The 23,102-nt window shown below is 40.9% G+C and overlaps 1 protein-coding gene across 1 annotated transcript in view; it reads right to left on the reverse strand.

Annotated features, from left to right (window-relative positions):
* Window positions 1-22,573, reverse strand: part of LOC131944261 (neuronal acetylcholine receptor subunit non-alpha-2-like) — a 91,421-nt gene extending 68,848 nt beyond the window's left edge. Inside the window, exon 1 of the mRNA XM_059304811.1 lies at window positions 22,517-22,573. Within this exon, the coding sequence (XP_059160794.1) occupies window positions 22,517-22,565 (49 nt within the window). The 5' untranslated portion in view covers window positions 22,566-22,573. The remainder of the gene's footprint in view (window positions 1-22,516) is intronic.
* Window positions 22,574-23,102: the final 529 nt, after the last annotated feature.

Consider the following 23,102-nt stretch of genomic DNA (forward strand, 5'->3'; position numbering starts at 1 on the left):
TCGGTTACACTCAAAGCCCTCGACGAGGGCTAAAAAGTGACCGCGAGTGAAATTCTCTTTATATGAGCTCTATTACGAAAAAAAATTTCCTCCGACGACCCCCCTTGATATTTTATGAGGTGGTAGAAGAACACCTAGGGGTGTCACAAAAAACTCGGCATATCTGGGAAAACTTCGTAAAGGGGTCAAAACTGACCAGTTGTATTTCCCTATATAATCTTTGTATTTTATGGGAAAAACAGAGGGTCATTTCAACGCGGATTTTATGGCACTTACCTTCTTTACATCTGGCTAATTTTTTGTATGCTCTTAGGTAAATGGATTGACCTATAGGGAAAACTGTCGGTTACACTCAAAGCCCTCGACGAGGGCTAAAAAGAGACCGCGAGTGAAATTCTCTTTATATAAGCTCTATTACGAAAAAAAATTTCCTCCGACGACCCCCCTTGATATTTTGTGAGGTGGTAGAAGAACACCTAGGGGTGTCACAAAAAACTCGGCATTTCTGGGAAAACTTCGTAAAGCGGTCAAAACTGACCAGTTGTATTTCCCTATATAATCTTTGTATTTTATTGGAAAAACAGAGGGTCATTTCAACGCAGACTTTAGGGTACTTAAACTCAGTATATCTGGCTAATTTTTTGCATGCTCCTAGGTCAATGGCTTGACCTTTAGGGAAAACTGTCGGTCACACTCAAAGCCCTCGACGAGGGCTAAAAAGAGACCGCGAGTGAAATTCTCTTTATATAAGCTCTATTACGAAAAAAAATTTCCTCCGACGACCCCCCTTGATATTTTGTGAGGTGGTAGGAGAACACCTTGGGGTGTCAAAAAAAACTCGGCATATCTGGGAAAACTTTGTAAAGCGGTCAAAACTGACCAGTTGTATTTCCCTATATAATCTTTGTATTTTATGGGAAAAACAGAGGGTCATTTCAACGCAGACTTTAGGGTACTTAAGCTCAGTATATCTGGCTAATTTTTTGCATGCTCCTAGGTCAATGGCTTGACCTTTAGGGAAAACTGTCGGTTACACTCAAAGCCCTCGACGAGGGCTAAAAAGTGACCGCGAGTGAAATTCTCTTTATATGAGCTCTATTACGAAAAAAATTTTCCTCCGACGACCCCCCTTGATATTTTGTGAGGTAATAGAAGAACACCTAGGGGTGTCACAAAAAACTCGGCATATCTGGGAAAACTTCGTAAAGCGGTCAAAACTGACCAGTTGTATTTCCCTATATAATCTTTGTATTTTATGGGAAAAACAGAGGGTCATTTCAACGCAGACTTTAGGGTACTTAAGCTCAGTGTAACAACATGTATTCTTTGTTGTTATTGTGGGTTCTTCAATATACTCATACGAGCAACAGTAGTTGTGAAACAATAACTTTATTTACACTTTGTACAGAGAATTAATAGACCCATAGTAAATCCATGGTCACAACTGGTATAAGTACAATCACAGTCAAGAAACAAAGTGTCGTAGTAACATCCTACATTCACAGCCACAGTCCTCAGGTTCAAGTTCTAGCACACAACACCCGTTCACCTTTTTGCTCTCCCTTTTATTCACCACTTTCTCTCCCCTTACGTACATGAGCGATCTCACCCAAAAGCATGAAACAACACATGACGATCGCTCAGACAGTCCTTCCGCTAGCCAGGTACTCTTCATTCATGCAAAACACAATATAATAAGGATACATAATTATACAGTCTGTGACACGTCCCCCCTTCAATTAAAATTTTGTGTAACAAAATTTATAAATACAATATTGGTAGGGCAGGATCATGTGCCAGACAACAAAATTTTTATACATCTCAAAAAACATGGAAAAATACATTCTTTGTAGACTAATGCACAAGCATTATGTGTAATGTATTCAAATATGAGAAAGAAAAACATTTCAATTACCAAGTAATTGTATAAACAAGACAAATGAGTTTAGTGAATTACCAAACTATAATACATAGTTGAAATTATCAAAGACTTAATTCAACTCATGAATTAAATAATTATATCCTATGTAGTAAAAAACTTCCTTAGCATCAAGGCATGTTATTACGACGCATGATTAATATACTTTGTTGTCTCCCCTAGTTGACCCATTTCAGACAAATCTAGGTCACAACACAACAACATTGCCTTTCACAGGTATGGCTAACACACAATTCATCATTGAGACTTCCGTCTTATTGTTATGCGGAATAATAGTCTCTAACTTTTACTTGATTTACTTTATTCACTGTTAATTAATAGTATAGAATAGGTTTAACATAATACAGTTTACAATCTTTTGAAATAGTACACAATTTATATTACTGATACAAATTGTTTGATATTTATATATTACAGTTACAGACTGTATAATATTAATAAACTGTAAATTGATAATTTAATCTTAGCACCCTCTATAGCATGAGTAATCGTTCTCGTGCAGTTGACAATGACCTGTATGCCATCTCTCCCTCAAATTGTAGCTTTTAGCTGTGCTACCATAATCATTTCCTAGATTTCGTGTAACTTGTGTTACTTCATTTGTTTTAATATTCTCCTCTGGTTTCTGAACAACGTCAGTAGTTATCTTGCTTTGTGTACGTTCGTTTGGTTCATCAACCAACTTAATATAAATATTATGGCATTGCTTTGGCCTCTCATAATATGTGTTGCGTCGGTAACTTCCATTAGTATACCTATTCACACTTTTGTTATTCTGATTTGAACTTGATACATTATTCCTTAAATTACTGTATTTCTCACATGACTTTCTGTGTACATAATTGTTTCTTCTCTGATTTGCCAACCTATGCCAACATTGATTTTGGTAATGACCTGTTTTTCCGCAGTAAAAACATCTAGATTTTGGCTTCTTATAAACATGGTGACTGTATTCATAGTTTGCTAAATTTCTTTTTCTTTCATTCTGTGCATTAATGACATTAATGACATTCTTATTAACATGTTGACTGTATTCATAGTTTGCTAAATTTCTTTTACTTTCATTCTGTGCATCAATGACATTGTAGTTTCTAGTTACTGTTTCATCTTTCTTAACTTCCTTGTGCTTCTTTATTGATTCTAATTCACACATAAATTTCTGTGTTAATTTCTCCATTTCTTTGTTAAATTTATTCTTGAGTTCTAATATATCTTCTTTATAGTTTGACTCCAGATTTCTAAGTAACTCCTCAATAGGTACGTTCTCTTCATTGTGGCTTATTAAGTTCACTGATTCATTAATCATCATTAGTTTATCATGATTCCTGCCATTCTCCGATGGACTTATTAAATCATCACTGCCATTGCCTGATGGGCTTATTAAATCATTTTGACTACCATTCTCTGATGGACTTGTTTCTTGTTGACTGCCATTCTCTGATGGACTTATTTCTTGTTTACTGCCATTCTCTGATGGACTTGTTTCTTGTTTACTGCCATTCTCTGATGGACTTGTTTCTTGTTTACTGCCATTCTTTGATGGACTTACGATACAACTTTCAATAATATTCTCGTGTACCTGCGTTTGAGTCAATAAAGAGTCAATCTTAAGACATTCTAATGTATCTGTCACCTTTAAATCATTATTAACTTCAACCTCTGTTTTATCCTTGGGTTTCAATTCTTCCTGGACTATGTTACTTTGTTCTTCATTCCAAAGGTTGCCAATATTTACTTCTTCAAGTTCTGCCTGTTGACTTTCTAATTTTGGTTCATATGTGTCTGTTATAGCTTTCATTTCTAATAGTTCTTGTTCATATGCTAGTTCATGTAGGCCAACTTGTTTTTCCAAAGTTTCAGCCCTTTTATCTGCTCTCTGTTTTCTGTTTCTTTTTTTCCGCTTTCCTTTTGATTGTACAGTCTCCTCTACTTTATCTCCATCTGACATTTCTTCTTCTTTTTGCACCTCTGTAATAGCTCTTGATCTATTACGCACTATTTCTGTCTCACCATCTAATTCTCTTATTACTTTTCCATGAGCTAGTCTGGGTTGTTCATTTTCTTCGTCCCATGCTTCTAATGCTTTTTCTATGTCTCGGTCAAATCGAGTGTTTGCCCAGGCTATCTGCTTCTTCATCTTCTTAATGCCTTGCGCCCTCGCTAGTGCTAGATATTCTTCAAAACATAACATTTTGATATATTTTCTATGACATAAAATATAAATTCATTAGTTGACAATAGATAAATGTTAATTAATTTACAATACCCTTTCTTGTATTCTGGCTTTGTTCAGTTGATTAGAGACATCTAGTAATCCAAGAAAAGTTCATAGTACATATATAGTACAAAAATAGTTCACTTTGTTGATTCCAAAAAGTTGAAAAAATTCAAAATAGTTCTAGTAGCCTGTTACAGAGTAGAAATTTGTCCAGTTTTAGATAAGACATCTTTAGGAACAGTTTAGGAACAGTTACAAAAATAAACTTGATCTGCTAAATCCAAACAGTAGAAAAGAAACACTAAGACTTGATCGGCTAAATCCAAACAGAAAAAACACACAGACGATATTTACTCGACATTGGTGAGACAATATCGAAATAAGGTGATAAAAATTATCACGTTGATGACTTGACTTGAACAAGACGTCTGACTTGACTACAGCAACCCTTCTGACTTGAGTGTAGATAGATGACTTTCAAGAACTTGACGTACTTGGTAAACAGTGGAAGACCACTTCAAAAACGTTGAAAACTGCTTACAATGATAATGTGACAATTCTTGATCACTTGTAGTAACACTGTAACTTCGTTGACGATTTTAGACTTCAATATAATTTACCAATGTAACAACATCACTTCTTCAATTGCTTCTGACAATGTAACAGTAGACGCTCACTTCTGACACCATATGTAACAACATGTATTCTTTGTTGTTATTGTGGGTTCTTCAATATACTCATACGAGCAACAGTAGTTGTGAAACAATAACTTTATTTACACTTTGTACAGAGAATTAATAGACCCATAGTAAATCCATGGTCACAACTGGTATAAGTACAATCACAGTCAAGAAACAAAGTGTCGTAGTAACATCCTACATTCACAGCCACAGTCCTCAGGTTCAAGTTCTAGCACACAACACCCGTTCACCTTTTTGCTCTCCCTTTTATTCACCACTTTCTCTCCCCTTACGTACATGAGCGATCTCACCCAAAAGCATGAAACAACACATGACGATCGCTCAGACAGTCCTTCCGCTAGCCAGGTACTCTTCATTCATGCAAAACACAATATAATAAGGATACATAATTATACAGTCTGTGACACTCAGTATATCTGGCTAATTTTTTGCATGCTCCTAGGTCAATGGCTTGACCTTTAGGGAAAACTGTCGGTCACACTCAAAGCCCTCGACGAGGGCTAAAAAGAGACCGCGAGTGAAATTCTCTTTATATAAGCTCTATTACGAAAAAAAATTTCCTCCGACGACCCCCCTTGATATTTTGTGAGGTGGTAGGAGAACACCTTGGGGTGTCAAAAAAAACTCGGCATATCTGGGAAAACTTTGTAAAGCGGTCAAAACTGACCAGTTGTATTTCCCTATATAATCTTTGTATTTTATGGGAAAAACAGAGGGTCATTTCAACGCAGACTTTAGGGTACTTAAGCTCAGTATATCTGGCTAATTTTTTGCATGCTCCTAGGTCAATGGCTTGACCTTTAGGGAAAACTGTCGGTTACACTCAAAGCCCTCGACGAGGGCTAAAAAGTGACCGCGAGTGAAATTCTCTTTATATGAGCTCTATTACGAAAAAAATTTTCCTCCGACGACCCCCCTTGATATTTTGTGAGGTAATAGAAGAACACCTAGGGGTGTCACAAAAAACTCGGCATATCTGGGAAAACTTCGTAAAGCGGTCAAAACTGACCAGTTGTATTTCCCTATATAATCTTTGTATTTTATGGGAAAAACAGAGGGTCATTTCAACGCAGACTTTAGGGTACTTAAGCTCAGTATATCTGGCTAATTTTTTGCATGCTCCTAGGTCAATGGCTTGACCTTTAGGGAAAACTGTCGGTTACACTCAAAGCCCTCGACGAGGGCTAAAAAGTGACCGCGAGTGAAATTCTCTTTATATGAGCTCTATTACGAAAAAAAATTTCCTCCGACGACCCCCCTTGATATTTTGTGAGGTAATAGAAGAACACCTAGGGGTGTCACAAAAAACTCGGCATATCTGGGAAAACTTCGTAAAGCGGTCAAAACTGACCAGTTGTATTTCCCTATATAATCTTTGTATTTTATGGGAAAAACAGAGGGTCATTTCAACGCAGACTTTAGGGTACTTAAGCTCAGTATATCTGGCTAATTTTTTGCATGCTCCTAGGTCAATGGCTTGACCTTTAGGGAAAACTGTCGGTTACACTCAAAGCCCTCGACGAGGGCTAAAAAGTGACCGCAAGTGAAATTCTCTTTATATGAGCTCTATTACGAAAAAAAATTTCCTCCGACGACCCCCCTTGATATTTTGTGAGGTGGTAGAAGAACACCTAGGGGTGTCACAAAAAACTCGGCATATCTGGGAAAACTTCGTAAAGCGGTCAAAACTGACCAGTTGTATTTCCCTATATAATGTTTGTATTTTATGGGAAAAACAGAGGGTCATTTCAACGCAGACTTTAGGGTACTTAAGCTCAGTATATTTGGCTAATTTTTTGCATACTCTTAGGTCAATGGCTTGACCTTTAGGGAAAACTGTCGGTTACACTCAAAGCCCTCGACGAGGGTTAAAAAGTGACCGCGAGTGAAATTCTCTTTATATGAGCTCTATTACGAAAAAAAATTTCCTCCGACGACCCCCCTTGATATTTTGTGAGGTGATAGAAGAACACCTAGGGGTGTCACAAAAAACTCGGCATATCTGGGAAAACTTCGTAAAGCGGTCAAAACTGACCAGTTGTATTTCCCTATATAATCTTTGTATTTTATGGGAAAAACAGAGGGTCATTTCAACGCAGACTTTAGGGTACTTAAGCTCAGTATATCTGGCTAATTTTTTGCATGCTCCTAGGTCAATGGCTTGACCTTTAGGGAAAACTGTCGGTCACACTCAAAGCCCTCGACGAGGGCTAAAAAGAGACCGCGAGTGAAATTCTCTTTATATAAGCTCTATTACGAAAAAAAATTTCCTCCGACGACCCCCCTTGATATTTTGTGAGGTGGTAGGAGAACACCTTGGGGTGTCAAAAAAAACTCGGCATATCTGGGAAAACTTTGTAAAGCGGTCAAAACTGACCAGTTGTATTTCCCTATATAATCTTTGTATTTTATGGGAAAAACAGAGGGTCATTTCAACGCAGACTTTAGGGTACTTAAGCTCAGTATATCTGGCTAATTTTTTGCATGCTCCTAGGTCAATGGCTTGACCTTTAGGGAAAACTGTCGGTTACACTCAAAGCCCTCGACGAGGGCTAAAAAGTGACCGCGAGTGAAATTCTCTTTATATGAGCTCTATTACGAAAAAAATTTTCCTCCGACGACCCCCCTTGATATTTTGTGAGGTAATAGAAGAACACCTAGGGGTGTCACAAAAAACTCGGCATATCTGGGAAAACTTCGTAAAGCGGTCAAAACTGACCAGTTGTATTTCCCTATATAATCTTTGTATTTTATGGGAAAAACAGAGGGTCATTTCAACGCAGACTTTAGGGTACTTAAGCTCAGTATATCTGGCTAATTTTTTGCATGCTCCTAGGTCAATGGCTTGACCTTTAGGGAAAACTGTCGGTCACACTCAAAGCCCTCGACGAGGGCTAAAAAGAGACCGCGAGTGAAATTCTCTTTATATAAGCTCTATTACGAAAAAAAATTTCCTCCGACGACCCCCCTTGATATTTTGTGAGGTGGTAGGAGAACACCTTGGGGTGTCAAAAAAAACTCGGCATATCTGGGAAAACTTTGTAAAGCGGTCAAAACTGACCAGTTGTATTTCCCTATATAATCTTTGTATTTTATGGGAAAAACAGAGGGTCATTTCAACGCAGACTTTAGGGTACTTAAGCTCAGTATATCTGGCTAATTTTTTGCATGCTCCTAGGTCAATGGCTTGACCTTTAGGGAAAACTGTCGGTTACACTCAAAGCCCTCGACGAGGGCTAAAAAGTGACCGCGAGTGAAATTCTCTTTATATGAGCTCTATTACGAAAAAAATTTTCCTCCGACGACCCCCCTTGATATTTTGTGAGGTAATAGAAGAACACCTAGGGGTGTCACAAAAAACTCGGCATATCTGGGAAAACTTCGTAAAGCGGTCAAAACTGACCAGTTGTATTTCCCTATATAATCTTTGTATTTTATGGGAAAAACAGAGGGTCATTTCAACGCAGACTTTAGGGTACTTAAGCTCAGTATATCTGGCTAATTTTTTGCATGCTCCTAGGTCAATGGATTGACCTTTAGGGAAAACTGTCGGTTACACTCAAAGCCCTCGACGAGGGCTAAAAAGTGACCGCGAGTGAAATTCTCTTTATATGAGCTCTATTACGAAAAAAAATTTCCTCCGACGACCCCCCTTGATATTTTGTGAGGTAATAGAAGAACACCTAGGGGTGTCACAAAAAACTCGGCATATCTGGGAAAACTTCGTAAAGCGGTCAAAACTGACCAGTTGTATTTCCCTATATAATCTTTGTATTTTATGGGAAAAACAGAGGGTCATTTCAACGCAGACTTTAGGGTACTTAAGCTCAGTATATCTGGCTAATTTTTTGCATGCTCCTAGGTCAATGGCTTGACCTTTAGGGAAAACTGTCGGTTACACTCAAAGCCCTCGACGAGGGCTAAAAAGTGACCGCAAGTGAAATTCTCTTTATATGAGCTCTATTACGAAAAAAAATTTCCTCCGACGACCCCCCTTGATATTTTGTGAGGTGGTAGAAGAACACCTAGGGGTGTCACAAAAAACTCGGCATATCTGGGAAAACTTCGTAAAGCGGTCAAAACTGACCAGTTGTATTTCCCTATATAATGTTTGTATTTTATGGGAAAAACAGAGGGTCATTTCAACGCAGACTTTAGGGTACTTAAGCTCAGTATATTTGGCTAATTTTTTGCATACTCTTAGGTCAATGGCTTGACCTTTAGGGAAAACTGTCGGTTACACTCAAAGCCCTCGACGAGGGTTAAAAAGTGACCGCGAGTGAAATTCTCTTTATATGAGCTCTATTACGAAAAAAAATTTCCTCCGACGACCCCCCTTGATATTTTGTGAGGTGATAGAAGAACACCTAGGGGTGTCACAAAAAACTCGGCATATCTGGGAAAACTTCGTAAAGCGGTCAAAACTGACCAGTTGTATTTCCCTATATAATCTTTGTATTTTATGGGAAAAACAGAGGGTCATTTCAACGCAGACTTTAGGGTACTTAAGCTCAGTATATCTGGCTAATTTTTTGCATGCTCCTAGGTCAATGGCTTGACCTTTAGGGAAAACTGTCGGTTACACTCAAAGCCCTCGACGAGGGCTAAAAAGTGACCGCAAGTGAAATTCTCTTTATATGAGCTCTATTACGAAAAAAAATTTCCTCCGACGACCCCCCTTGATATTTTGTGAGGTGGTAGAAGAACACCTAGGGGTGTCACAAAAAACTCGGCATATCTGGGAAAACTTCGTAAAGCGGTCAAAACTGACCAGTTGTATTTCCCTATATAATCTATGTATTTTATGGGAAAAACAGGGAAATTTTAACACAATTTTTAGGTTACTTAATGTCTGTACATCATGCTAAGTTTTTGCATACACTAATATAGATGACTAGGCCGTATGGAAAAACTGTTGGTCAGACTCAAAGCCCTCGACGAGGGCTAAAAGATGATATTGAGTGAAATTCTCCTTATATGAGATATATATATATATATAAATAAATTGACGAACGATCCCCTTAATATTATGTGACGTCGTAGACCGACCATGGAGGGTAACAAAAAACTTTATTCCCGTCGGAAACAGCCATTATAGTCGTTAAATATGTTCATATAACGTAATTTCTTATATAAGCAAACAATATAAGTAAACAATGACATACGTCATACGTTCAGTTTTCAAGGGAGGTAACGTTTTTGAAATTATTTTTTTTTCAAATAATTGTATACTATTTTAAACAGAAACAGAAAATGACGAAGTATAGCATTTGTTTTAGTACAAAATTGAGTTGTTAATTAAGTTAAGTAACCTAATTAAATAAATTAATTAATTTCAAAAGGCAATGTAATATAAACTATGAGATATACTGTTCATGAAACCTGTGTAGTTCTAATTCCATTTTAGTTATACATTGTGTACTTTCCAGATATTGTCTTTGAACGGAATGTAAATGACGAACAAAAACATTATTTTCTAAAATTAGCATTACTGTTTAAATTAAACTTATTAAAGCACTCCACACCCAATCCATCGCTAAATAATTAACTATTCAAATTCTCAAATGTTTTTTAAAAACCTAAGCGAAGCTAGGCAGTATGCCTAGTATATATATATATATATATATATATATATATATATATATATATATATATATATATATATATATATATATATATATATATATATATATAACTTTTTAAAACTAAATTATTAAAATATATTTTGTTCAGTAAAACTACAATTGAAGCCGAATCATATCATTCGAATGCATTCCGTTGTGTGCTGTTTATTTAACCAATCGGAAAGCGACATTCTTTAATGTGCAAGTGATGTAATTTCAAGACTTGAGCTATAAATAGATCAATACATCATCCGATTGGACTGCCGTAAATTCATCCCATTCCAGTCATGCGCACTCAACTTCGTGTACTGTGTACTCTCCGAAACCTTTCAAGTTCCGTCTCGTATAACTAATCTGGACCTTTGTCTAATAACAGCGCTTTTCATGGTCTTCATTTGGTGATCTCTTTTTAAAGGGGAGATAATTTCTTTTTTCAAGGGAAAATACTCATGGGTCATTTCGTACAGATATGTCATGTTGATATATAAGGCTCTGGGGAGTGAAGTAAAGGAGGTTTAAGGATCTGAGGTCCATTGAATTATGTTTTTAGTTTGTTAGCTAAATAATTAATATATGATGTTATACAATAACAATGTTATATCAGTTACATACAGTTATTATGTTATCATGATTAAACCGCGTTTATATAATGTCGTTATGCCATTATCATGCTCTGATGTTTACACGATATATCAAGACATCAACATAATGTAGTGATGTTACCATATTCTCCTGATGTTACCATCTTCTAATGTTACCATCTACTCCTAATGTTACCATCTACTCCTGATGTTACCATCTTCTCCTGATGTTACCATCTACTCCTGATGTTACCATCTACTCCTGATGTTACCATCTTCTCCTGATGTTACCATCTACTCCTGATGTTACCATCTACTCCTGATGTTACCATATTCTCCTGATGTTACCATCTTCTCCTGATGTTACCATCTTCTAATGTTACCATCTTCTCCTGATGTTACCATCTTCTCCTGATGTTACCATCTTCTCCTGATGTTACCATCTTCTCCTGATGTTACCATCTTCTCCTGATGTTACCATCTTCTAATGTTACCATCTACTCCTGATGTTACCATCTCCTCCTGATGTTACCATCTTCTAATGTTACCATCTACTCCTGATGTTACCATCTCCTCCTGATGTTACCATCTTCTAATGTTACCATCTACTCCTGATGTTACCATCTTCTCCTGATGTTACCATCTTCTAATGTTACCATCTTCTCCTGATGTTACCATCTACTCCTGATGTTACCATCTCCTCCTGATGTTACCATCTTCTCCTGATGTTACCATATTCTCCTGATGTTACCATCTACTCCTGATGTTACCATATTCTCCTGATGTTACCATCTACTCCTGATGTTAGCATTTTATCCTGATGTTACCATCTTCTCCTGATGTTACCATCTACTCCTGATGTTATCATCTTCTCCTGATGTTACCATCTACTCCTGATGTTACCATCTCCTCCTGATGTTACCATCTTCTCCTGATGTTACCATCTTCTAATGTTACCATCTACTCCTGATGTTACCATCTCCTCCTGATGTTACCATCTTCTAATGTTACCATCTACTCCTGATGTTACCATCTCCTCCTGATGTTACCATCTTCTAATGTTACCATCTACTCCTGATGTTACCATCTCCTCCTGATGTTACCATCTTCTAATGTTACCATCTACTCCTGATGTTACCATCTCCTCCTGATGTTACCATCTTCTAATGTTACCATCTACTCCTGATGTTACCATCTACTCCTGATGTTACCATCTTCTAATGTTACCATCTTCTCCTGATGTTACCATCTTCTCCTGATGTTACCATCTTCTCCTGATGTTACCATCTTCTCCTGATGTTACCATCTCCTCCTGATGTTACCATCTTCTAATGTTACCATCTACTCCTGATGTTACCATCTCCTCCTGATGTTACCATCTTCTAATGTTACCATCTACTCCTGATGTTACCATCTCCTCCTGATGTTACCATCTTCTAATGTTACCATCTACTCCTGATGTTACCATCTTCTCCTGATGTTACCATCTTCTAATGTTACCATCTTCTCCTGATGTTACCATCTACTCCTGATGTTACCATCTCCTCCTGATGTTACCATCTTCTCCTGATGTTACCATATTCTCCTGATGTTACCATCTACTCCTGATGTTACCATATTCTCCTAATGTTACCATCTACTCCTGATGTTACCATCTCCTCCTGATGTTACCATCTTCTAATGTTACCATCTACTCCTGATGTTACCATCTCCTCCTGATGTTACCATCTTCTAATGTTACCATCTACTCCTGATGTTACCATCTCCTCCTGATGTTACCATCTTCTAATGTTACCATCTACTCCTGATGTTACCATCTCCTCCTGATGTTACCATCTTCTAATGTTACCATCTACTCCTGATGTTACCATCTCCTCCTGATGTTACCATCTTCTAATGTTACCATCTACTCCTGATGTTACCATCTACTCCTGATGCTACAATCTTCTCCTGATGTTACCATCTTCTCCTGATGTTACCATCTTCTCCTGATGTTACCATCTTCTCCTGATGTTACCATCTTCTCCTGATGTTACCATCTTCTCCTGATGTTACCATCTTCTCCTGATGTTACCATCTACTCCTGATGTTACTATCTTCTAATGTTACCATCTACTCCTGATGTTACCATCTTCTCCTGATGTTACCATCTTCTCCTGATGTTACCATCTTCTCCTGATGTTACCATCTACTCCTGATGTTACCATCTTCTCCTGATGTTACCATCTTCTCCTGATGTTACCATCTTCTCATAATGTGATTTTTTCCGTACTTTAATTTTTTTTAATGCGGTAGAGTTGCATGACTACAAAATTTCATAAAATACGTTTTAATAACAAGCTTTTATGTAGTAATGCACTAAAAAGGAGAAAATAAATTATAGACTACTATTTAAATAACTATAAAGAAAAGCGTGGGTCACTTTAGTATCTATTGGATACCTTTACTAATGTTAAGGAAGACACCCAAGCTTTTCTTTATAGTTATTTAAATTAATTTATTTTCTACTTTTTAGTGCATTATCACATAAAAGCTTGTTATTAAAACGTTTTTTATGAATTTTTTTTCAGTACTTTACATGTTTTATTTACAATAGAGTTACATGACTAAAAACCATTGCGCGTCTACTGAACTTTGTGTTGGTAGATAGAAAAACTGCGTGTTTGGTTAAATATAGATGTAGAGAAAGGAACCTACAGTAAATTTAGACAGTCAGAAAAGAAGACCAATAATAATTTATTTTCTTTTTTCCAAAGTCGTGTTTTATTGTATATCTTTTAACTACGTCAAGCAATTTAAATTCATTTTAATGATGGCGGAAGGAAACAGGACATTAAAAACTACTTTATTTACTGATTTCTTTACAAAGAAAAGTAAAACTGAAAATGATAAAAATGAAGATGGTACTATTGCTTCTCAAAATACATTACATCAAGAAATTTCCATAAATTCAGCACCTTCGACTGTTTCTTATGCAAATGATATCGGCAATTTCATCAAAGGAGTTATTAGAAAACATCTGGCGTCCTGGTGAACTTTTTAAATTTCCAGCAAGCGGACAAAGAAATTTAAAGTTTCAATATTTGTGGCTACTTAGGTGGAACTGGTTGACCTACTCCAAATTACTTGATGGCGCATTTTGCAAATATTGTGTTTTGTTTAGTTTGATTTATGATGGTGTAGGTAGTCAGCCTTTGGATAAAATAAGCTATCAAAAATTTCATTTTCAAACTGGAAAAAGGCAACAGACAAGTTTAATGAGCACCAGCAATGTGAATATCATAGAAGAGCAATTTTACTTTCCCAAAAACGTAAATCGGTGATGGCAAAAAAAATATTGAACCTATTAAAATCTCCTTAAATTTATCATAAGTCAACAAATTCTAGATCTAGATCTAGAAACTAGTTTAAGATTAGCGCCCATAATAGAATCTATAACTTTTTTGCAGCCGACAAGGTATTGCACTTAGGGGGCACAGGGATTTCAGAAATTTTCAGTTGGAGAAATCTGATAAAAATGATGGGAATTTGAGTTTTATAATTTTTTTTTGATAGTGTACATATGTTACTTGTTACAAAACAATAGCTTATACTAAGATAAGTTAGTCGGTGGCACCCACGAGTTTCTATTGTCACCAGCCACCAATACTTAACACGCACGCACTTACACATGTATATGAATACACACACACACACACACACACACATATATATATATATATATATATATATATATATATATATATATATATATATATATATAGGCCTATATGAAAGTTTTGAACCCCCCCCCAGCCCCCATGAGACAATCCTTGCTACGCCACTGGTTGGAACAGTCTATAACCGACTCACTTACGGAAATCATAGATAGATGACCCTTAAATTTAAACATACTATTTCTTAAAATAGATAAACTATTATAAAAATAAGGCCTGCCGAACAAGAGATGCATACGTTGTATTACATAAAAGTGTTTGATAAGCTAACTCTAAAGAATATTGATGAAGGGGTCCCACTGGCAGGTGTCATATTCCATAAGACTGTTTTGCCAGGAGACTTAATCTCTACGGAAACAATATTGTCAGTGGTCCTTTTTTCGGGAGCCAAATTGACAAGAGCCTATTTATTCTGAGCCAAAGTGACGGGAGCCTATTAGTCGGGAGTCGTAATGTCGGGAGCCGTTTTGTCGAGAAACTAAATGGCGGGAGCCTATATGTCGGGAGCCTTATTGACTGGGGCCCTTTTGTCGGGAGCCTATATAACCGGAGCCTATTTAACGGCAGCCTTTATGACGGGGACAATATGTCGCTGGCCCTTTTGACGGGGTCGATGTGACGGGACTCTTATGTCGGGGCCAATTTGTCGGGGTCGTATTGACGGGGCCGTTTTGTCATTGGCTGTTTTGACTCCTCACGCGGGCAATGGTATTTGAATTTTCTGGAGAGGGATCTCCGCCGTCCGGATGGGAGGGCCTCATGAGCCGCATCCGGCCCGCAGGCCGTAGTTTGGAGACCCCTGATTTAAATAAATCAAATTTATTCACCTAATCATTATCAGATAATAAAATAAAAAAAAAAAATTAGTGGCTCTTTAAACACTGGGAAATTTAGAAAAGTGTAACGTATTTCCTTCCGTCTCTAAAGTTTGCCGACCCCTGATCTAGACTGACGACAGACCAACAGAGACAGTATATTATATAAAAAGATTGTATTTTTTTTCCGCTTCAGACACGTAATTTATAGCGTCAGTTGTGTGTTCGCTTGAGTATTACAGTTTTCATCATCGGCTTGTGAGGATTGATACAGATTTACAATAGTAATATTTCTTTCTTACTTGTAGCCTACTTTCATTCATTTAAGATGGTTTACTTATACATAGATCTAATACAAAACGTCTAAATTTAAAGAAAAAATAAAAATTAAAAACCAACCTGAAACTGAAAATGCAAATGTGTAATTAAATGATGATTCAAGGGATTTTTTTTTCTCGGCGTGCGTGGTGGGCTGGGGGGACGGAAGGGGGGGTGGAATTTGGGTTGTATATTATTTAAAAAGATTGTAAGTAGGCGTAAAGTGTCTTAGTTATTACGGTACAACATAGAGCAATGTTCAAGGGAATTGTGCTTTTATATACGTTTTGAGTTTTTATAATCATAAAGGTTTTAAGTATCCAATAAAATCAAGTTATAAATTTGACACGTATTAAAGTTGAAACATTATGTAATTTTTTAACAGAATTTAAAAAATACAATCAAGTAAAATAATAGTAATAAACTTTATTTTGTGTAAATGATGAAGTATTTTGTATTCTTTACATCTTTAAACACTTACTCTTGGGTTGTTTCCCTTGAATACAAAAAAATGAAATGATGTTTTAAATTGAATGTATAAAAGAAATTAAAAGTAAATGTTAAACACTTATTAAAAAAAAACTTGAATTACAAATGGTATTTTAAAATTGTCCTGTTTTGGTACATTAAGTCTAACATTAACAGCCACAAAGTTTCCGGTTCTTCGTTTATGAAGTCCTGTCCTGTTATAGTTTGAAGTTTGCAGCTGCTTTATCTTGACACCCCGCTCACAAGTACTCACAAATCACGTGAGACATTGCGTGTCCTTTTTACGCACACGGTTACAAAGTAAAATATTAAATTTGCTTGCTTCTAATCATCGAACTGATGTAATTCAGTGAGTATTATCTATTTGTAAAGCAGAGAGCCAAGATATTAAACCTTTATCAGCAAGAGCTATTTCAACAAGTGTTTTATCGAGAATCACTGAAATAAGACAGAGCTCATGAACATAGAAGATAAATCTGTGGTACAAAACCCTATACAGGGACGTCTCAGTTCAAGGACTGGTCCAGCGAGGACAATTTAGAACATATCAGGTGATCAATCCTTGGACATCAGCAACTAAATGGAAATATCCAACGATGGACTAACCGATAGTTTGGTGAATATTTTGACTGAATTCAACGGATTAATTAGGACAGTTTGTATTTGACATGTTAAGATAGCTTTATATTTTACCTTGTATAGTTCTTGTAAAATAGTTCACACCTACCCTAGCACTAGTCCACACCTCCCCTAGCAATAGTCCACACCTCCCCTAACACTAGTCCACACCTCCCCTAGCACTAGTCCACACCTCCACTAGCACTAGCCCACACCTCCACTAGCACTAGCCCACACCTCCCCTAGAACTGTCCACACCTCCCCTAGCACTAGGCCACACCTCCCCTAGCGCTAGGCAACACCTCCCCTAGAACTGTCCACCCCTCCCCTAGAACTGTCCACACCTCCCCTAGCACTAGGCCACACCTCCCCTAGAACTGTCCACACCTCCCCTAGAACTGTCCACACCTCCCCTAGAACTGTCCACACCTCCCCTAGAACTGTCCACACCTCCCCTAGCACTAGGCCACACCTCTCCTAGAACTGTCCACACCTCCCCTAGAACTGTCCACACCTCCCCTAGAACTGTCCACACCTCCCCTAGAACTGTCCACACCTCCCCTAGCACTAGGCCACACCTCCCCTAGAACTGTCCACACCTCCCCTAGAACTGTCCACACCTCCCCTAGAACTGTCCACACCTCCCCTAGCACTGTCCACACCCCCCCTAGCACTAGGCCATACCTCCCCTAGCACTGTCCACACCCCCCTAGCACTAGGCCACACCTCCCCTAGCACTAGTCCCCACCTCCCCTAGTCAACACATCCCCTAGCACTGTCCACACCTCCCCTAGTCCACACCCCCCTTAGCACTAGGCCACACCTCCCCTAGCACTAGGCCACAACTCCAGTAGCACTGTCTACACCTCCCCTTTCACTAGTCCACACCTCCCCTAGCACTGTCCATACCACCTCTAGCACCAGTCCACACCTCGCCTAGCAGTGTCCACACATCCCCTAGCGCTGTCCACACATCCCCTAGCACTAGTCCACACCTCCACTAGCACTAGCCCACACCTCCACTAGCACTAGCCCACACCTCCCCTAGCACTAGTGAACACCTCCCCTAGCACTAGTCCACACCTCCCCTAGCACTAGTCCACACCCCCACTAGCACTAGCCCACACCTCCCCTAGCACTAGCCCACACCTCCACTAGCACTAGCCCACACCTCCCCTGGCTCTAGTCCACACCTCCCCTAGCACTAGCCCACATCTCCCCTAGCACTAGCCCACATCTCCCCTAGCACTAGCCCACATCTCCCCTAGCACTAGTCCACACCTCCACTAGCACTAGCCCACATCTCCCCTAGCACTAGCCCACATCTCCCCTAGCACTAGTCCACACCTCCCCTAGCACTAGTCCACACCTCCACTAGCACTAGCCCGCATCTCCCCTAGCACTAGCCCACATCTCCCCTAGCACTAGTCCACACCTCCCCCAGCAATAGTCCACACCTCTCCTATTATTAGTCCACACCTCCCCTAGCACTAGCCCACATCTCCCCTAACACTAGTCCACACCTCCCCTAGCACTAGTCCACACCTCCACTAGCACTAGCCCACACCTCCACTAGCACTAGCCCACACCTCCCCTAGAACTGTCCACACCTCCCCTAGCACTAGGCCACACCTCCCCTAGCACTAGGCCACACCTCCCCTAGAACTGTCCACACCTCCCCTAGAACTGTCCACACCTCCCCTAGAACTGTCCACACCTCCCCTAGCACTGTCCATACCTCCCCTAGCACTAGCACTAGTCCCAACCTCCCCCTAGTCAACACCTTCCCTAGCACTGTCCACACCCCCCCTAGCACTAGGCCACACCTCCCCTAGCACTGTCCACACCCCCCTAGCACTAGGCCACACCTCCCCTAGCACTAGTCCCCACCTCCCCTAGTCAACACATCCCCTAGCACTGTCCACACCTCCCCTAGTCCACACCCCCCTTAGCACTAGGCCACACCTCCCCTAGCACTAGGCCACAACTCCAGTAGCACTGTCTACACCTCCCCTTTCACTAGTCCACACCTCCCCTAGCACTGTCCATACCACCTCTAGCACCAGTCCACACCTCGCCTAGCAGTGTCCACACATCCCCTAGCGCTGTCCACACATCCCCTAGCACTAGTCCACACCTCCACTAGCACTAGCCCACACCTCCACTAGCACTAGCCCACACCTCCCCTAGCACTAGTGAACACCTCCCCTAGCACTAGTCCACACCTCCCCTAGCACTAGTCCACACCCCCACTAGCACTAGCCCACACCTCCCCTAGCACTAGCCCACACCTCCCCTAGCACTAGTCCACACCCCCACTAGCACTAGCCCACACCTCCCCTAGCACTAGCCCACACCTCCACTAGCACTAGCCCACACCTCCCCTGGCTCTAGTCCACACCTCCCCTAGCACTAGTGAAAACCTCCCCTGGCTCTAGTCCACACCTCCCCTCGCACTAGCCCACATCTCCCCTAGCACTAGTCCACACCTCCACTAGCACTAGCCCACATCTCCCCTAGCACTAGCCCACATCTCCCCTAGCACTAGTCCACACCTCCCCTAGCACTAGTCCACACCTCCACTAGCACTAGCCCACATCTCCCCTAGCACTAGCCCACATCTCCCCTAGCACTAGTCCACACCTCCCCTAGCACTAGTCCACACCTCTCCTATTATTAGTCCACACCTCCCCTAGCACTAGCCCACATCTCCCCTAGCACTAGCCCACATCTCCCCTAGCACTAGCCCACATCTCCCCTAGCACTAGTCCACACCTCCCCTAGCACTAGTCCACACCTCCACTAGCACTAGCCCACATCTCCCCTAGCACTAGCCCACATCTCCCCTAGCACTAGTCCACACCTCCCCTAGCAATAGTCCACACCTCTCCTATTATTAGTCCACACCTCCCCTAGCACTAGCCCACATCTCCCCTAACACTAGTCCACACCTCCCCTAGCACTAGTCCACACCTCCACTAGCACTAGCCCACACCTCCACTAGCACTAGCCCACACCTCCCCTAGAACTGTCCACACCTCCCCTAGCACTAGGCCACACCTCCCCTAGCACTAGGCCACACCTCCCCTAGAACTGTCCACACCTCCCCTAGAACTGTCCACACCTCCCCTAGAACTGTCCACACCTCCCCTAGCACTGTCCATACCTCCCCTAGCACTAGCACTAGTCCCAACCTCCCCTAGTCAACACCTTCCCTAGCACTGTCCACACCCCCCCTAGCACTAGGCCACACCTCCCCTAGCACTGTCCACACCCCCCTAGCACTAGGCCACACCTCCCCTAGCACTAGTCCCCACCTCCCCTAGTCAACACATCCCCTAGCACTGTCCACACCTCCCCTAGTCCACACCCCCCTTAGCACTAGGCCACACCTCCCCTAGCACTAGGCCACAACTCCAGTAGCACTGTCTACACCTCCCCTTTCACTAGTCCACACCTCCCCTAGCACTGTCCATACCACCTCTAGCACCAGTCCACACCTCGCCTAGCAGTGTCCACACATCCCCTAGCGCTGTCCACACATCCCCTAGCACTAGTCCACACCTCCACTAGCACTAGCCCACACCTCCACTAGCACTAGCCCACACCTCCCCTAGCACTAGTGAACACCTCCCCTAGCACTAGTCCACACCTCCCCTAGCACTAGTCCACACCCCCACTAGCACTAACCCACACCTCCCCTAGCACTAGCCCACACCTCCCCTAGCACTAGTCCACACCCCCACTAGCACTAGCCCACACCTCCCCTAGCACTAGCCCACACCTCCACTAGCACTAGCCCACACCTCCCCTGGCTCTAGTCCACACCTCCCATAGCACTAGTGAAAACCTCCCCTGGCTCTAGTCCACACCTCCCCTAGCACTAGCCCACATCTCCCCTAGCACTAGCCCACATCTCCCCTAGCACTAGCCCACATCTCCCATAGCACTAGTCCACACCTCCCCTAGCACTAGTCCACACCTCCACTAGCACTAGCCCACATCTCCCCTAGCACTAGCCCACATCTCCCCTAGCACTAGTCCACACCTCCCCTAGCACTAGTCCACACCTCTCCTATTATTAGTCCACACCTCCCCTAGCACTAGCCCACATCTCCCCTAGCACTAGCCCACATCTCCCCTAGCACTAGCCCACATCTCCCCTAGCACTAGTCCACACCTCCCCTAGCACTAGTCCACACCTCCACTAGCACTAGCCCACATCTCCCCTAGCACTAGCCCACATCTCCCCTAGCACTAGTCCACACCTCCCCTAGCACTAGTCCACACCTCTCCTATTATTAGTCCACACCTCCCCTAGCACTAGCCCACATCTCCTCTAGCACTAGCCCACATCTCCCCTAGCACTAGCCCACATCTCCCCTAGCACTAGTCCACACCTCCTCTAGCATTAGGCCACAGCTCCCTTAACACTTGTTCGATGGTGACCATTTTACCAAATTTATTTTAATTAAAACATGGTTTTAAAAATTGGTTAAAATTTTTTAAAATTTCTTATTTTTCTACATTGTAAATCCAAGTTGTATCCATTCATAATGCACTTGATCGGTTTAATCCACAGTAAAACGACATTTTAAAAAATGCTGCTGCTGCCAAATTTAGCAAAGCTGTCGTGGGAATTAACTTTTTAAAAAAAGTTGACGTTATTGGACGAGGGATAGAACGCTCTGGCATTTGAAGAAGGGGAGGTAAAAATGTTGAAGTCTTCACTGTAAAAATCTGGGATTGAGGGCTCGTCGAGATTGTTGTTTAAGGGGGGGGGGTAGTAAAGGCTGGGGTGTGACGTCGAATGTAGCTAGCGCGTGGTGTGACGCTAGATGTAGCTAGCACATGGTGTGATGTAACGCTAAATGTAGCTAACACATCATGTGACGCTAGATGTAGCTAGCGCATGGTGTGACGCTAGATGTAGCTAACACATCATATGACGCTAGATGTAGCTAGAACGTGTTGTGACGCTAACTATAGCAAGCATGTGGAGAGGCGCTTGGTGTAGCTGGCACATGCAGTTATTACGTTAGCTGTATCTAGTACTTTATGTGGTGCTAGCTCTAGCAAGCAAGTGATTTAACATTAGCTGTAGCTAGCACTTGATTTAACATTAGCTGTAGCTAGCACTTGATTTAACATTAGCTGTAGCTAGCACTTGATTTAACATTAGCTGTAGCTAGCACTTGATTTAATGTTAGTTGTATCTAGCGTATGATGTAACGCTAGCCGACGCTAGCACATAATGCGGAGTTATTATGACGACTATACAAATAGAAACGTGCAAATCTCGCATGCGCACATTTGAAAAGCTACACCCTCTGACACCTTATATTGGGCGTAGAGCCATTTGAAAGCAGAGCTTAATATTAAAAATCAAAGGCCTAAACAGACAAACACACAAATAACGATACGTTTACATTAGATCCACACATGACAAAAATTTAAACAATAAAAGATTAGTTTTATATAACAAAAAAAATCTCACCTTTTCTTGTCAACTCCATCATGAGAATGAATAAAACAAAAATATCCATATCCAAAGTTTCACATATCCATACACGTCTCCTGTACTAAAACGGGACTTCCCGATTTCAATGCTGCCTTTGTGTTAGCTCCACATTGGGATTTCCCGGTTATACGTCGGATTAGAGTTCATCCTATGGCTGATTCTCTGGTGAACTGACGCTGTAAAATACCATTATTTGATGTTTAGAAGTGTGTTTGTCTGTGTGTATCTAGTCTAGCCTAAAACAAACAGACGCCTGTAGTGTTATGACCTACAGAAAGTTAAATCGTCGGTATGTTTTTGTTTTGTTTTCATCCTGTGATCAATATAGCGCCGTCAATGGAACTGTAGTGGCACCGTGATGGATTAGATGGGTAGAGTCGGACAGGATGGGACGGGGTGGGATGGGATGAGTTGGGTACAAATCGCGGGGCTCTCTGAGATTTTATTTCAAGATACGGACGAGTCTATTACCCACCCCATTCCAAGATACGGACGAGTCTATTACCCACCCCATTGATTCTAGCCGGTGTCTGAGAACAAAGGTCTTTTCTCAGACCTGGTT

Source organism: Physella acuta, unplaced genomic scaffold, assembly GCF_028476545.2.
Source record: "Physella acuta isolate Inbredline_101_S28 unplaced genomic scaffold, ASM2847654v3 ptg000486l, whole genome shotgun sequence".
In the NCBI taxonomy this organism is placed as follows: Eukaryota; Metazoa; Mollusca; class Gastropoda; family Physidae; genus Physella; species Physella acuta.